The sequence below is a fragment of the Astatotilapia calliptera genome, chromosome 6 (genome assembly GCF_964374335.1).
Source record: "Astatotilapia calliptera chromosome 6, fAstCal68.1, whole genome shotgun sequence".
NCBI lineage: Eukaryota > Metazoa > Chordata > Actinopteri > Cichliformes > Cichlidae > Astatotilapia > Astatotilapia calliptera.
Window position 1 is genome coordinate 13,720,386 of NC_137427.1, and position 18,199 is coordinate 13,738,584.

Consider the following 18,199-nt stretch of genomic DNA (forward strand, 5'->3'; position numbering starts at 1 on the left):
CGCCAGTTTGTCACAGGTTTTACACGTAGACACAGAAAACTATTCACAATCACATTCACTCCTGCATTCAAACCTATGGGCAATTTAAAGTTTCCAATTAACCTAACTCCAATGAGTGCATGTCTTTGAACTGTGGGAGGAAGCTGGAGTACCCAGAGAGAACCCAAGCAAACATGAGGAGAACATGCAAACGCCCTCTTCCATTTTCCTTTTCTTCAACAGAAGCATCACACACAGCCTTCAGTTATCACAGTTGCAGCACATTAACACACACGCATGCTTACTTTCCTCTTCAGCTATTCACTAACTATCGATCCACTGGTAATTAATGATATATATATTATATATAAATATTATATATATATTAACTGCTCCCTTTCACAAATAATGTTTTCTAAAGCTATTCTCTTTCTTTGGCCGTTGATGTTATTTACATTGCATTTTATATTTTATGGAAATACCTTGGCAGTTTGCACTAAATGCTATCTTCTCACGACCTACCTATTCACTGTCTCTTTCTCTTTTATCAGGCTTTTAGTCTGGTGTTAAACCAGCAGAACACAGCTCAGGTTGGCTGAGATCAAACGACTGAATGGGAGAGTCAAGGGTACTCTACCACCATGAAAATCTCTTTGGTTGCTTTTGTTGTAGGTTTATGTCTCTCTGAATAATGAAATGCCATCCACTGAGTTTTATTGCATTCATGTTGCTTCTGTCAGCATTGAAATTATTATGTACAACAAAAAAAGTGTATTTTTGGGTCACAAGCTTTTTTGATTTGTTTTGTTGTTATTTTATTAACCTATATTAATATTAATATATTAACATGCATTCACCTATATTAGCATGGATTGATCATGTTAATTTTTAAGAGATAATCTGGAGATAAAATTTATGTATGTTTAAACTGCTAGCAATTTAAGCTTTAGGTAGCAAAAGAAAAAAAATGTTTGTCTAAAAAGTAACTTCCTTAAGTCAAAATCAGCTTTGTCCTGGAGAATTTCTGCAGAGGTGAAGTAACTCTGCACTTCTCCCACAGGCAGAGAGAGAATCCTAATGACCTTGTAAACATTAAGTGTAATCAAAGGAGCTTGCAAAGAAAAGCGTCTGGACTTCTTTAAGTTGCTTGAAGACGTTTCACCTCTCTGTCCAAAATGTGAACATGCCAATGTTCACACTTTGGACAGAGAGGACAGATGGTTTGAAAGAGGAGTGAAAGAAGACATCTATGTCCACTGTGAGCGACCATCTTTGAACAGAGGCGGTGGTTTACGACACCAACTCTCTGCCATCTATAATCCAGTTTTGAGTTCCCTTCCCAGACGCCTTAATGCCCACTCACATCCTGGGCCATCTGATCTCAGGAATTCGCATAAGGTGGGGCCAGGTTTCACAATGAACTCACCCGAAACTCTGGCTGACTGGGACCCACACCCAGTTTCACACCTTGGCTCAGGCGAGTAGAGGATCATCAGGGGGTCCTTTTGTCCCTCTGTGGGGGGATACTCCCACTAGGTTTATATCTGGGACTCTCCACCATTTGACCTTAGAACTGAAGAAGCTTCTCGGATGAGAGGTGAAACGTCTTCAAGCAACTTAAAGAAGTCCAGACGCTTTTCTTTGCAAGCTCCTTTGACTACGATGACCTGGATGTCTGAGAACCTTCACAGAAATTGTGTGTAATCACTCAAGCTTGATTCTGTTTTGAGGAATGGGCTGTGGCACAATCCCTGATAAGATGGAAAACAATGCCAGCTTCATTATCAGATAACTAGTAAGATGGTGTTTGACCTTCCTAAAAAAATACAAGAGTAGTTCCAAAAACTCAACTTTTCTGACTGGATATGAATTTAAGTATAAACCTACCGACAATTGTGTATAACTAAATGCCATTCTTGATATTACCATCAGATGGTGCTAAAGGAGAAACTGACTTCACTGTCCATAGATTTTTTTTTTTAATTTTAAGATCCTAGTCACGTTTGTTTCTCTTCCTAGTAAACCTGGTCTAAAAAACCCAGGATGTTGTCCAGTTTAAAGGATCTGTCCTGTGCAATTGTAATTTCATCTCTAAAATAGAGATGAATAAAAATAGCCTTATTTTATAAATTAAACAATGTCTGAATATATCTTTTTGCTACATAATTTTGCATAGTTCCATTCCCAATTTATTTAGCATGTGAGGTAAAAGGACCCATCCCTCTTCATTCAAATTTGTACGGCATATCCATAGGTTTTGCATGCCTGTAAAGAACTCGTGCGCATTATCTGGTTACAGTTCAACACATCTAAAGTCATTGATGGAACTCCTACTATACATTTAATAATAAACTTCAAACAAATTCTAGGTAGGACAAAGTTTTCCTTTTTTTTATGCTACATCTTTTGAAATCTACTCAGTAAAGCAATAACAAATTATGAAATTGTTCTCTTAGGTAGCTTTTTTTTTTAACAGTATAACTTTTTGTTTACATATTAAACAGACAATTGTCACTTTATTAAATTCTTTGTTTGATCGTGTTTTCTTATCATTGTGTATTTAAAATTTACTTTGAGTGTTTTATTGTAGATTTGTTTTAACTAAATTTAGTGATATAGTCAAAAACATAATGACTGGTTTTATACATTTGTCAAATCAGTCTCATGATTAAAAAGAACTCCTCTGCACTACATTTATTGTTTTTTCCACCACAATTTACAGGAACCATGAAAAACCTACCACCGGGCAAACAAAACGTCACAGATTTTGAGTGTGGTTTCTGTTTGAACCCTCTTCTATTTAATTCTGCAGTCATTCCTTATGTCTTGATCTCTCTGCCTGCTAACAGCTGGGTGCTATGGCTCATGAAATCATCTCCTGTCTTCTGGACAGATCAGATGGAAGTCTCTGAGTTCCACTTGGTCCTTGCAGAGCTACTTTTTGGATTCCTGGGGCCACCCTTATTGATTATAAGTTTTTATTTTAATACCGAAATAATACAAAGCCATCAACACAATATTTACAGCTAGGGTTCAGTTTCAGTGCAGTGTCTGCATAGAACGCTATATTGCAGTGGTGCATCCCTTGTTGTATCTCAGGTATAAACCTTTAAGGTACAGGATGAGCTTTTGTTGTGTAATGTGGTTGCAATCCATCCTGCCTGTTTTATCAGAAATATACTTGTGCAATCGCATAACAATGGGCATTTATACCACTTGTGTTGTGTTTATCGTCATCATCAACTCGTTCTGCTCCATATCAGTTCTTAAAGCACTGAAACAGCCATCACCAGGCGAGGGAGAGAGGGAGAGATCCAATTTGGTAAAGAGAAGGGCTTTCAATATAGTCCTGATATTCCAGATGACTACAATTGTTGGCTATGTACCTTTGATCACTGTGTTCTACTTAGCTGGGAAATTGGACAGGAACACACTATGTATTTGGCAGCCCTTGACCTATGCTTTAATGATTTGGCTTGGTGGTTTCTATGCTCTCTTCTATCTCCGCAGAGCTGGGAAACTCACAAGAAATTATTTATTTGCAAATTGTTTTCAGCATAGCTACACTTGAAGCTACTTTTCTTTTATTTGTAAAATTTGCATTTCAATTCCTTTGTTTTAGAAATACATGGCATTGAATAGTTAGTATTCTTGGTACTATTTGTTTGGCATTTAGTTTTCAAAGTAAAAACTTGACCCAAGAATAGCCAGCCTCTAGGTTGCATTAAAAATTGGGTGCTGTGTGGAAAAATCAGCAACATTGTATTTTAGTTATTTAATGTTAGGTGAGCTTCCATTGGTATTTTGCAATTAAAAGAATTGCACATGTGTATTCTGAGGTCTGTTGCATTGTTTTACTTATACAAACAAATATTTTATACTCCAAAGAAATGTATTCAAGTAGACGTGATTGTGACATAGTGATATGTTGATTAAAAAATTAATACAAAAACTACATAGTAGTCTGTATTCTGTATTATTACTACTAGAAAAATAGAATAAATAACTACAATAGATGGATATGTATGTGGATACTGGGCTACTATGATGGAATCCAAAGCAATAATAAGTACATTCAGATATATAATTTATTGTGCAAATACTAAAAGGAATGCTACAACGAGTTGCAGCAGAGCAGCTATGTAGCCAAATGATTTGAGGCAAAAGAAGTGTTTCACAGATCTCGAAAGGTAAACTTATTGGGCCAGTGTGATATGATACTGAGTAGGGCTGTGCGATATGACCAAAATCTCATATGCAAATATAAAACATCTACCATCCCGATAACGATATAAATCACCAAATTTTAATATTTTCTGTAAATTTTGTGAATCTAGGGCAGCTCGACTTGCATGAAGCGTTTCCATTTGGGCATCGTGTACCTGCAGTTGAGTGATTTTACAGATGAAACTATACATTTTCAGACATAAGTTGTAACAGCCGCCGTTTTCTTTGTGAGTATTTATTACACGGCGTGCTGCGGGGAAAAGCCTGTTCTAACGTTTGAGTCTAAGGTTTATTTTTTAGCACCTCACGGCTATTTTTTGCTTCTCATCCGTAATTGCTCCGCATACTCTTTCACGTGATTTAATTTATCTTGAAAAGTCTCAACAGGATCTTGAGCTTTATTGTGAAAGGTTTATGTGGAAAATAAACAAGCAGACACCTGATGGTTTTACCGTCATTGCTGCTAATGTAAACGTATAAAAATAGGCGCTTGTCCGTCTGTAGTGTGGTTATATTAAATATGAGAGAAAGAGAGAACTTTAAGAAATTAATATAGCCACTACAGTGACCATCAAAACGATGAAAAAATAATGCCGTAAACAGTTTATTTTGCGACACCACGAAACAAACAATAGCGTAAAATGAAACAATAGATGTTTTTTTTATCGTCATCCGATATATATCTTTATATCGAACAGCCCTAATACTGAGATACAATATGTGAAATCTACCATACTGTGATGGTAAATTAGGCATAACAGGGTTAGGACTGGAAATAAAGCAAAAGAGGACTGGATGAGAAGTGACTTAATTTAAAACATCATCTATGTGCCAAATAGACAAACAGTTTCTTGTATCCCAACGGATATGTTCAATCATGACATCATCATCATAAACCCCTACATTCTCTTTTTCTTGTAACAGAAACTTAAAAACATTTCTAAAATGGTCTTTTCTTGATTGTCCATGTTTTTAGGAGTTTTTCTTCTAATATGGCCACTCATCTGCTCAATCAACCTCTGTGTTGCTAAAGAAGGAGCGGGCGTATAGTCAGGGAAGACAGAAAATATACATTCAAGAATATAAATTTCACTTAAATTTATTTTCATTATATTCTTCTGCATTTTTATCCCCATGCTTCTAAAACTTTCCATGGAAACTATAATTTAAATCTTGGCACTACAAAAGCTAAGAAACATCATCTTTATTCAAATTATCTGCATACAGGTTCTAGATTACCTTTGGCCATTAATTTGGTTACAGTTCAACAGTGTTAAAGCCCTGAAACACCAAGGGAATTCTGTAATGATTTGGCTTGCATGTGTTAGTCTTCTCGACAATCTCAGCAGAACTCAAAAACTCAAGAAAAAAAATAAAATTGCTGCACATTGTTTTTCACATATAATTCAATTCAATTCAATTCAATTTTATTTATATAGCGCCAAATCACAACATAAGTCGACTCAAGGTGCTTCATAGATACAGAGAAAAACCCAACAATCATATGACCCCCTATGAGCAAGCACTTTGGCAACAGTGGGAAGGAAAAACTCCCTTTTAACAGGAAGAAACCTCCGGCAGAACCAGGCTCAGGGAGGGGCGGGGCCATCTGCTGCGACCAGTTGGGGTGAGAGAAGGAAAACAGGATAAAAGACATGCTGTGGAAGAGAGACAGGGGTTAATAACAGATATGATTCAATGCAGAGAGGTCTGTTAATACATAGTGAGTGAGAAAGGTGACTGGAAAGGAAAAACTCAATGCATCATGGGAATCCCCCGGCAGCCTATGTCTATTGCAGCATAACTAAGGGAGGATATAATGACCCCTGAGACTGTAATTATACCAGTTATACTGTATAGAATTATGTACCACATGGTATATTTCTTCAAAAGGAAAACAAGGAGGACAAATAAGTGCTTTGTAATTATATGAAGTACACTTCTTTGGATCTTTCATGTACTAGTTTCACTATAGACTTCTTCAGACCTGCACTCCTTTCTATTTATCTGATGGCATCTTAATGTGTCAACTTCATGTGTAGTTGCCAATCTTGGTCACTTTTCTGTAAAAGTCACAATGGCAAGTTTACCAAGTCAGAAAAAGATAATATTTACATATCACTTTTAACACATCGTAATTCTGAATGCATGTCTTAAGTTAAGTGGGAAAACATGCACAAAATTATAATTACACAGTATTGTTGCATCTCTGCAGCATCTTGACTTGCTGGACTCAACTGTTTCAACTGGTTCATCTGTTCACTCTGTTTTTTGTTTGTTTGTGTTTTTTGTCCCTACATTGTGGTAGTATTGAACCACAAGTATTTTTCTTGTATTTCCTCACCCATTCTGATGTAGGAGACTATTTCACGGAGAGTTGCTATGAGTATATTGCAAAGAATTTAATTTGACTAAGAATCCATGTATTTTCATTGTTTTATCTAAACCCTTGCACACGTTTACATACTTCTATGGAAAATTATAAGTGGCCACTTATGCCAAAGTCTGAAAACACCAAACCCTGTTTATTCAAATTATGTTCTCACATCAACAGGCTTTGCATGCCAGGAAGGTACTCATAGCCATTATTTGGATGCAGTTCAGCGCATTTTTCCCCACTTATATTATAAAAGATGCAGCTCCAACTTTACATGTTAAATAATATTCAAGAACTAGACAAGGTTTGTACTTTCAATTATTTGTACCTATCAGTCTTTCTAGGAAGCAACTAGAAACAAATAAATGTCTTTATATGTGGCTTCCATCCTGCATTTTCTGCATTTTCTTTCAATTTGTAAAATGATCTTGAGCAGTCGTTCTCTTGGATTTTCTAAAGTTCTTTCAAAAATATTCCTTGAACATTGGCTTCCTTTTCACTTATTTTCAGTCCAGCACTTGCACCTGACCATATTCAGAAATATGTTTTTTGTTTGTTAAGCCAAATACTGACCTATAAATGAATAAAGCATGAAAAAGGTTGTGTTGCTTTTACAAAACCAGTGTTGGTTGTAATCACATTACATTTTCGATTCATACTGTAATTCAGTAATTAATTACATAAAGTCGTCGAGATATGTCGTTACTTGTGTTATAATAGGGATTTGTATCATAGGGACTGTAGCCTAAGGATTATGATTTTAATTAGTAATTATGTGATAATGAGTTGTTGGTTTTATTACAAGTTAGCAAGAAAGTAATGTTATGAGAAGTGTAACATATGACTTTGTCTGGTGAGTAAGTGACTTACTACACTACTTTTAGAGTAACAAGTAATTTACAATGTATTACTTTTTGAGTAACGGTCCCTACACTGTACAACCAACAACTTGACAAAGAAGCAATTTTTAATTGGATGTTTAGGAATTTTACCAACAGCCTGTTACAAAACTCTCTCATTCAGTTACAGGAAATCCACATAAAATGTAGAATAAAATGGCATGAAATGACTAAAATAGTATTTTTGCACCAAAGAACTATTAGCTAAAAATGTGGCATATTTCAGCATGTTTTTCCAAAAAAAAAAAAAAAAAAAGACTCTTAGGAAACTGGACAAATGGAAGACAGAAGAAGAAAGAGCAGGCAGGAAATCAAAAGCAGGTGAACAGTATCTGAAAGTCGCATCCTTAAGAAATAGGTCCAATAAAGACCAAACATGGGTCGTGAGTGATATATATCTGTCCCAGACGGCCGTAGTGATCGATGTAGCGGTTCCGAATGACAGCAATATCAGGAAGAAGGAACACGAGAAGCTGGAGAAATACCAAGGGCTCAGAGAAGAGCTTGAGAGGATGTGGAGGGTGAAGGTAACGGTGGTCCCCGTGGTAATCGGAGCACTAGGTGCGGTGACTCCCAAGCTAGGCGAGTGGCTCCAGCAGATCCCGGGAACAACATTGGAGATCTCTGTCCAGAAGAGCGCAGTCCTGGGAACAGCTAAGATACTGCGCAGGACCCTCAAGCTCCCAGGCCTCTGGTAGAGGACCCGAGCTTGAAGGATAAACCGCCCGCAGGGGCGTGCTGGGTGTATATATACCCTAAGGACAATACCTACAACCACGATTACCGACACTAACAAGCTGATCTACAATACGGCAGCAGTGATCAGTGAGATGCTTGGCTACAAGTTGAACAGCCACAAGGGGCAGTACCCTCCATGGAGAAGGAGGCTAGAGGGCAAGATCAAAGTAGCACGGAGGGAGGTTAGCCAACTAACGGAGTTGCAGAAAGGTGCGACAAAGAAGGTGCATAAGAAATACAGCAAGCTGTCCATACCTGAGGCCTTGGAAACTGCCAAGCAAAGACTCACAGCCGCTTGAGGAGGTACACCAGAGAGATAGAAGGCAGGAGAATAAACCAGCTGTTCTCCACAGAACAAGCAAAGGTGTACTCTCAGTGGCAAGGGAACAATAATAATAAGAGAACAGCACCACCAAGGCTGGAGACGGAGCAATACTGGAAGAGCATATGGGAGAAGGACGCAACCCATAACGGCAATGCTCAGTGGCTAGTGGATCTGAGGGCAGACCACAGCGACCTCCCTGAACAGGGTCCAGTAACCATCACAGTGGCAGATATCCAAGAAAGGGTCTCCAGTATGAAGAGTTGGACAGCACCAGGGCCTGACATGGTTCACGCCTACTGGCTAAAGAAGCTGACTGCACTCCACAAGCGTCTGGCAGCACAAATGAACCAGCTGCTAGTTAACGAGAGACACCTAGAATGGCTAACCGAAGGTCGGACGGTCCTGATCCCCAAGGACCCCAAGAAGGGACCGGTCCCCTCCAACTACCGACCAATAACCTGCCTCAGTACTACATGGAAGCTCCTGTCAGGCATCATATCGGCTAAGATGAACAGGCACATGGGTCAATACATGAGCCGGACACAGAAAGGAATTGGCAAGAATACCAGCAGCGCAAAACACCAGCTACTGGTAGACAGAACAGTCAGCCGAGACTGCAAGACCAGACTGACCAACCTGTGCACTGCCTGGATTGATTACAAGAAGGCCTATGACTCAATGCCCCACAGCTGGATACTGGAATGCCTAGAATTGTACAAGATCAATGGGACCCTAAGAGCCTTCATCAGGAACTCAATGGGGATGTGGCGTACAACACTAGAGGCCAACTCCAAGCCCATAGCACAAGTCACCATCAAGTGCGGGATCTACCAAGGAGATGCTCGGTCCCCACTGCTGTTCTGCATAGGCCTGAACCCCCTCAGTGAGATCATTAACAAGACTGGCTACGGATACCGACTACGGAACAGAGCAGTTGTCAGCCACCTCCTGTACATGGATGACATCAAGCTGTATGCCAAGAGTGAACGAGACATCGATTCACTGATCCACACTACCAGGCTATACAGCAATGACATTGGAATGTCGTTCGGACTGGAGAAGTGTAGTCGGATGGTAACAAAGAGAGGGAAGGTAGTCAGAACTGAGCGGATTGAACTACCAGAAGGCAACATTGCAGACATAGAGGACAGTTACAAGTACCTGGGGATCCCGCAGGCGAATGGGAACCATGAAGAGGCCGCTAGAAAGGCTGCAACCACCAAGTACCTGCAGAGGGTCAGGCAAGTCCTGAAGAGTCAGCTGAATGGTAAGAACAAGATCCGGGCCATCAACACGTACGCCCTGCCCATGATCAGGTACCCTGCTGGGGTAATAGGCTGGCCAAAGGAGGAGATAGAAGTCACTGACATAAAGACAAGAAAGCTCCTTACCATGCATGGAGGGTTTCACCCCAAGTCCAGCACCCTGAGGCTGTACGCTAAGCGGAAGGAAGGGGGCCGGGGACTGGTGAGTGTCAGCACCACAGTCCAGGATGAGACAACGAACATCCAAGAATACATTGGGAAGATGGCCCCAACTGACCGAGTGCTCAGTGAATACCTCAGGCAGCAGAAACCCAAGAAAGAGGAGGGAGACGAGGAACCATCATGGAAGGACAGGCCCCTGCACGGTATATACCACCGGCAGATAGAGGAGGTGGCTGATATCCAGAAATCCTACCAGTGGTTGGACAAAGCTGGACTGAAAGACAGCACAGAGGCACTAATCATGGCAGCACAAGAACAAGCTCTGAGTACAAGATCCATAGAGGCTGGGGTCTATCACACCAGGCAAGACCCCAGGTGCAGGCTGTGTAAAGATACCACTGAGACAATCCAGCACATAACAGCAGGGTGCAAGATGCTAGCAGGCAAGGCATACATGGAACGCCATAACCAAGTGGCCAGCATAGTGTACAGGAATATCTGTGCCGAGTATAACCTGGAAGTCCCGAGGTCAAAATGGGAGATGCCCCCAAGGGTGGTGGAGAATGACCGAGCTAAGATCCTGTGGGACTTCCAGATACAGACGGACAAAATGGTGGCGGCTAACCAACCGGACGTAGTGGTGGTAGACAAACAGTAGAATAATAATAATAATAATGGATACTTTATTGATCCCCATGGGGAAATTACTTGTTTTTCTCTGCATTTGACCCATTCACTCAGTGAAGCAGTGGGCAGCCCACTAAGCAGGCGCCCGGGGAGCAGTGTGTAGGGACGGTACCTTGCTCAGGGGTACCTCAGGGTAGCCGTTAAGTGGATTCGAACCGCCGACCTTCCGATCATGGGGCGACCACTTTACCTACTGAGCTATCCCTGCCCAGACGGCCGTAGTGATCGATGTAGCGGTTCCGAATGACAGCAATATCAGGAAGAAGGAACACAAGAAGCTGGAGAAATACCAAGGGCTCAGAGAAGAGCTCGACAGGATGTGGAGGGTGAAGGTAACGGTGGTCCCCGTGGTAATCGGAGCACTAGGTGCGGTGACTCCCAAGCTAGGCGAGTGGCTCCAGCAGATCCCGGGAATAACATTGGAGATCTCTATCCAGAAGAGAGCAGTCCTGGGAACAGCTAAGATACTGCGCAGGACCCTCAAGCTCCCAGGCCTCTGGTAGAGGACCCGAGCTTGAAGGATAAACCGCCCGCAGGGGCGTGCTGGGTGTTTTATATACATAATCTTGATTCTACAGGTGATTACAGTTATTGGTCATTTACCACTGATTACTATATCCTACATGTCTTGGAACATAGTTTGGGATACACTGTGGATCTGGAAGCCCTTAAGTTATGTTCTAATGATTTGGTTTGGAGGCTCTTATCCTGTCTTCTACCTCCACAGAGCTGGAAAACTCACAAAGAGCTTTTGAGTGTGTGTGTGTGTGTGTTCCTGTCTAGCTATCTTTGTGAGGACTGACAGCTGCATTCTACTATATTGTGAGAACCAACAGTCACTTGTGAGGACACACTCACTGGTCCTCACAAGTTTAAAGGCTTTTTGAGGCTCAAAATGTGGTTTTAGTGTCAGGGTTACAATTAGATTATGGTTAGGTTCAGGGTAAGGGGGCTAGGAAACCATTATGTCAATGAAGGTCCTCACTAAGATAGCTGAATGGTGTGTGTGTGTGTGTGTGTGTGTGTGTGTGTGTGTGTGTGTGTGTGTGTGTGTGTGTGTGTGTGTGTGTGTGTTGCATTTGTATGGATTTGTATTTGTTTGCTATTCAAACATTTAAATGACTAGCACATTACTCAATATTGCTTTTATTTAACACACAGGCATACTCTTCTAGAAACATGCTGTAAAATATACATATTTTACATATCACTTATATTGCATTTGTAGTGTACGTATTATAACTTCCTGAGTACTATATGTTCCAATTGTTATTTAAAGGATCCTACAGACTTTTCGTTTGTTTGTTTTCTAATGTTACATTACAGGACATGTAAAACAAGGAACTATTTTCCCATGTATGATCAAATTTTGCATTTTAGATATTTATTTAGATATTTGCAATCACTTCTTTTAAATTACATTTCCATTCATGGTGAAAATGGGCATTCTTTATTCATTAAACTTAAAAAGACAAAACATAGTGAAAAGAGATGTAATAGGAGGATTTAAAGTCCCATTATGATTACAAAGAAAGTTAAAAAAAAACTGTTTAAGTAATTCATATGTTTAGCTTCATCAGTACCAGAATCTAACTCTTTGTTCTTCGCTGCTTGGTGTTTTTTGTTTTTTTGTTTTTATTAATAATCAAAGAGTGTTGCACTGTGTTCTTTCATGCCTATTGCATTTTTCTAAATAAACTGTTAAAAACTATTAATTTCATACTATGAAACTATGATGAAAATAATGGGCACTGATTGGTCATGTAACAAAGGCACTGAAATATAAAATGAAAAGCTCGCAGAGCAGCTACTGAGATAGCGCCATTCTTGATACCAGCTATGTTTTTATCCTTTGCATTATGATTAACAGAGCATAGCAATGTATCATAGTATTCACACTAACGGCTATATGTTTAGTAAGGCACAGTGTATAGCAAAGCAGAGTAACAATATGAAGCATGTAGTTTCTTTTTTGGTTCCAGCAGAAAATACACAGAACACTTTTACTTGTACATGCTGTATACATCATGAAATTCCCACTTTGTTTTGTTTAACTAAATAAAACAGGCATTAACTTCTGTTTAGTACCCCTATCTAAGTTATTGGTGAAACACAATAATGGCTAGCAGTGTTATGCCTCTTTCACTTTGTCTTCGTAAGTGCCGCTGCCCTTGTAAGCTGCCACATAACCACTGGTGTCTGGGATGTCTTCACGCCCAGCCTTTCCTTTGCCTTTTCCTGTGTCATCAAACCGCTCCTTGTGTGAACCAGTGTACTTGGAGGTGTCAGTCAATCTGTCCACTGCTGCTGCCTTGGTAGCTTTCTAAAAAAATGGAAGACAGAATACTGATATAATAAACTTTTTTTTTTAAATTTTTTCCCCTTTTAACCCAGTAAAACAAAAACTCTGTATTGTAGTGTCTTTTTCAAGATGCAATGATTTGTATCTAGAGTTTCTTTGGTAATCCAGTTTTAGATCCAAAATAACACACTGACAGTCAACTATTTTTTCTGATTTGTGACCTAAACAGTTACACAAAGATTTGGTCATCAAAAACAAGTATCACTTTCTATTCCAGCTCAGTAATAAAGTGATAACAGTGGGGTGACAAGGTGGAAACAAGAACATAATAATGTGGTCATTTCTACATTATTACTACTCAATTACCAAGGTAATAACCAATTACTATCCTTGTAATATCATGGTAGCATCATTATCACCTTATAACTGAGGTGTATTTCCACAATCTTGCCCCTAGTTTTTGGGCACTTATTATCCAATTACATAAATTTCAGTGTAATACATGTAACCACTGCTGCTATCATGATATTACTTGGAATTTAAGTGGTTATTACTATGATGATTGAGTTGTAATAAGGTAGAAATTACCACATTATTACAGTCTTGTTTCCACCTTGCTACCCTACTGTTACCACTGTATTACCAAGCTGTAATAGGAAGTGCAACACAAGAGAACAAAACATGTTAATACATTAATCTCACTTAAACAAATTTTACCTAAGATGATCTGTTTTACAGTTTAAATTTAATTGTATGGTTGAGGGTCAAACTACTACTACATATATAAGTTTAAAGGGATGCATAAGTGTAGTAGCTGGTTGCTGCCGACTTCTAAGCAGCAAATTTTGAGTTTATTATGACTTAATACTCACAGTAACACCAATGTTGGCAGGTTCTTTACCAACAACGAGACCATAAAGCTGCTGAAGTGACTCTTCCTTGTTCTTGCCTTTAAAACGTTTGGGAGCCAACTCTGTCAGGGCCTGGTTAAACTGCTCAAATGTGATTACACGAGCTGACTTTGCCCTGAGGAAACACAGAGTGTTGCCAACTATATTTTGAGAGAAATAACAAAATGAATAATATAATATACACTGCTCAAAATAATGAACAGAAAACCTTTTAATCAGGGATATTAATCTGGTCAGTTAAGCAGCAGAGGTTGTTGTTAATTAGTTTCAGCTGCTCTGGTGTTGATGAAATTAACAACAGGTGCACTAGATGGGTAACAATGACACAACCCACAAAACTGGAATGCCTTTTCAGATGGACACCTCTGACATTTTTTCTCTCGTCATCTTTTTTTGAGTTTTGTTTCACTAGTTTTCCATTTGACTAAGGTCAGGGTTACTACTGGTAGCATGAGGTGATATCTAGATCCTACAGAGATTCCACAGGTACTCCAACTCCTCCAGGATCACACATTAATACCTGCCTGTCTGATCAAACAATCAGAAATAGTCTTCATGAGATTGAAGAGGAACCATGAGAGGAAACAACATCCTCTAGTGGCCCCTGTGTGCACTGTCTGTCACCTTAGAGCCTAATTGGTAATTTTCCAGTACAATACCAGGATTGGCAGGCACCCCGTGCACACCTTCCCTTTGTTGGCAAGTATTTGCTCAGAGGTGGTCATTTGTTGGGGTTTTCTCTGTAGTATTGTAGGATCTCTACCTTACGATATAAAACTTGCCTTAAGGCAACATTCTGTTGTGATTTAGCGTTATTTAAAACTGAATTGAATTAACATCACTCAGCATGATTGCTTTAGTGGAGGATCAGTGATTGTCTGATCTACGGATGTGACGCAAAGACCTCGAGCATATAACCCCAGTGTTGGCCTCTTCATGCTGGTGGCTTCCTGTTCCTTACAGGATCCAATTTAAAATCATACTTTTTGCTTTAAAATCACTTAACGGCCAAGCTACCTCTTACCTATCTAAGTTCCTATTTATTTATGGTCCAGAAAGAAACATGAAGTCCAATTCAAAACTAATGTTATCCAACAGTCTACACATAAATCTCATGGCAAAAGAGCCTTCTCTGTGGCACGTCGCACACTTTGTAATAGTCTGCCTCTAAATATAAGATATCCACAAACAATGGAACATTTTAAATCTTTAAAGACCCATTTTTAATGACTGGCTTTTAGCTCACGTTGACCCATATATTATTTTATTTTTTTAACCACCTTAGCTGTAGTTGTTTTAGTTGCATTTAATGTCTTACTGTTTTATTCCTCTTCTTTCATATTTTATTGCATCATTGTCATGCATTTTACTTATTTTAGTTACATTTTAGTTTTTAAAGCACCCTGTGCAGCATGAACTGTTGGAAATGTGCTATATAAATAAACTTCACCTTGACCTCGACAGACTAGGCAACAGCACCCTGACTGCCACTAGGTATCGAGGTGAAATCTTTGGACCCACTGTCACACACAATGCTCGGTCTCATGTGGCGAAGGTATGCAGGCAGTTCCTGGAGGATGAAGGAATCAATACTACTGGCTGGACCTCACACTCTCCTGACTTACATCCAATAGAACACCTCTGGGACATTACGTTTCTGTCCAGCCAATGCTCTCTGGTTGGACCTCACACTGTCCAAGAGCTCAGTGACGCCTTGGTCCAGATCTGGTAGCATATTTCCCAAGGATACCATTTGTTGTTTCATTAGGAGTATAGCCCAACATTGTTAGATGTGCATACAAGCACATGGGGGACAAATAAACTACTGAGTACCATTCTTACAATAATTGCTGCAATGAACTTGCAAAATGGACTCAACTACTACATCATATTTTTTACCTTGACTTTCATGGTGTCTTTGAATTCAGTCCTCTGTAGGTTGATCATTTACACAATGATGTGAAATTTGATGCATTTTCAAAGTGTTCCTTTCTTTTTGAGCAGTGTATACTGTCAAGGGACAAGCAATGAGTAGATGCTACAATGCTATAATGTGATTATGAGATGTCTTAAATCCTTTGCATTTACATGAATCATGAAGTTTATTCTGTAAGGTAGTCCCAAAACAACAGAGAGTCACTAACTAAAAATTGACTGTTCAGTTACTGAAAACCAATAACCACATTGTGACATACATTCAAACCATTATGTTTTTGCTGTGCAAAGTCAAAATGAAATCTTACTTGACTTTGCTAAAAACGATGTCCACGTCTGTGGTAGTCACATTCTTCCCATCAGTGATGTTACAGTCTTTGCAGAGCTTTGCAAAATTCTTGCCGTTCATCTCCTTCCCTGTAGCTTTTGTGTCTCCGTGGACTGCAAACTTCTGGAAGGAAGTCTTGACCTCTTCTAGAGACACCGAACCCTCGGCCATGCTGACAGATGAACACATGCAGTTTTTAGTCAATTCAAATACAAAAGATTGTAACACTTTGTTCTCCTGATTAAAATAATAATCTAAAAAAAGGCCCTTAAATAGCTTGGATAAAATATCCTTTGTGAAGACATTTTGTAAAAAAAAATTAAAGTAATAACTATAGGTTAACTGGCTGCTGGCCTGCCAAGACATAGCTGCCAAGATAGTGCATCTAATTTTCTCTCTGTCTTACACACACACTTTTACTGTGTATCCATCATTATGCTAGTGTGTCTAAAACTGCGCTCAAGCCCATTTAATTCAATCAACTCAATTTCCAAATGGCTTCTCTGCTGTTCAGTCTATAGTGAATGAACAAACACATTCCTTCTCCTTCTCTTCTGCCCCGTCTCTCCATCACACTCACTGACACTTACTTATTCATGAGTTAAGTGTTACCAAATGTGGCTTTTGATCGAGCTACACTGATATGAAATTTATATTAAATATTCACTGCATATAAAAATAACCATAAAAACAAATAGCACAGAAAATGTTTCAATGAACACTTTAAAACTAATGCATTTTAGTATGGCGTCATCTCAGTTTACGAATAATCCTAAAAAATAATAATTATAATAATAATAATTACCAGTGCTGGTGGGTGTAAAAATATACATCAAACTATTATTACATGTAATCTTTCCATATATTTTTTTTCAAGATTATTTCTACTGCCCTCTCACTGCAGCACTGCAGGTACTAAATGATACAACAGTAAAGCACTAAATCACAAAAATATAAGCTGTACCTGCTAAATGGAAGGATGCCGTGTGGATAGTTAGCCAAATCCGGAATTGCTAACAGCTGCTTGATCTCTTTCTCCGCTTCTGCCTCTCCTCCTTCTTTCTCCGCTTCTGCCTCTCCTCCTTCCTGCCACTCCCAGGCTGTCTGACAGTTACGTAAAGGATGGAAGGATGCAGAGAGGCAAGGAGAAATGGAAGGCAATGGGAGGGGGAGAGAGTACCGACAAGCACAGTCAATGACATCATGGGTGCTCAGCCTCTCTTCTGTCTGCTCACTGTTATTAGCTTCCTGCCTCTCTCACAGACTTGCTCAAGGCTTTGTTATGTTATACAACATTCTGTGGAGTTAAACCTTTACCAACATTCTCTTGTACACAAATACATTTTGCTGTTCAGTTTTTTACCCAAAATGATTTTTTACCATGCTCTTTTTCTGACTGGAATATTTAATTCAACTCACAGATATGTATCTGTCGTGCTCTTGCTGTCATTTTCACAATAGCCTTCTTGTTTGAGCAAAGATGAGAGTGCCCCTTGACAGAACAAAGACCAGTGACAACATAAATCTGACACTTTACAAGAATAACTATTCTCTCTCGCAATGTCATATCAACCACATAGAATAATGGTTCTGTATTAAATATAATGCATAATAACGTGCCTGAAGATTCAAAACTATACCTATGACTGGAAATTTTTTGGACAGTAGCAATTTTTATGCCACCAAAGTTTGACACAAAAATACAATAAATGTGCAGATGATTAATTGCTTGAGGCTGCTGGCTTTCACTGTGTGAAAGCTCATTCGATTGTTTTGGCCACTTGGAGATATCCCATAACTTCAAGGTTTAATTTTATTTCAGTCATTGTTCTTAGTGTTTCACAGGCAGGCTGGGTTTATCCTAGCTATAGGCATGCCTATAGCCTTAACTATGTTAGGCAGTGCTTGGTTAGACAGGCTAACACAGATACACACACACACACATGCATTCTCACATGCTTGGCCAATTTATAATTACTATTTGGCTTGCATGGATGTCTACAAACTGTGGGAGGAGGATAGTGTACACAGACATAACGTACACACAGGGGGAAGAGAAAACAT

The 18,199-nt window shown here is 39.3% G+C and overlaps 1 protein-coding gene across 1 annotated transcript; it reads right to left on the bottom strand.

Moving 5' to 3' along the window:
• Positions 1-11,789: 11,789 nt before the first annotated feature.
• On the bottom strand, positions 11,790-17,362 carry tppp2 (tubulin polymerization-promoting protein family member 2). The gene is made up of 4 exons (XM_026170414.2): positions 17,100-17,362; positions 16,116-16,307; positions 13,834-13,987; positions 11,790-12,982 (listed from the first exon to the last, which is right to left on the bottom strand). The coding sequence occupies exons 2-4, from the start codon at positions 16,304-16,306 to the stop codon at positions 12,791-12,793; spliced, it is 537 nt and encodes a 178-aa protein (XP_026026199.1). The 5' UTR covers position 16,307; positions 17,100-17,362; the 3' UTR covers positions 11,790-12,790.
• Between the last annotated feature and the right edge of the window lie 837 nt (positions 17,363-18,199).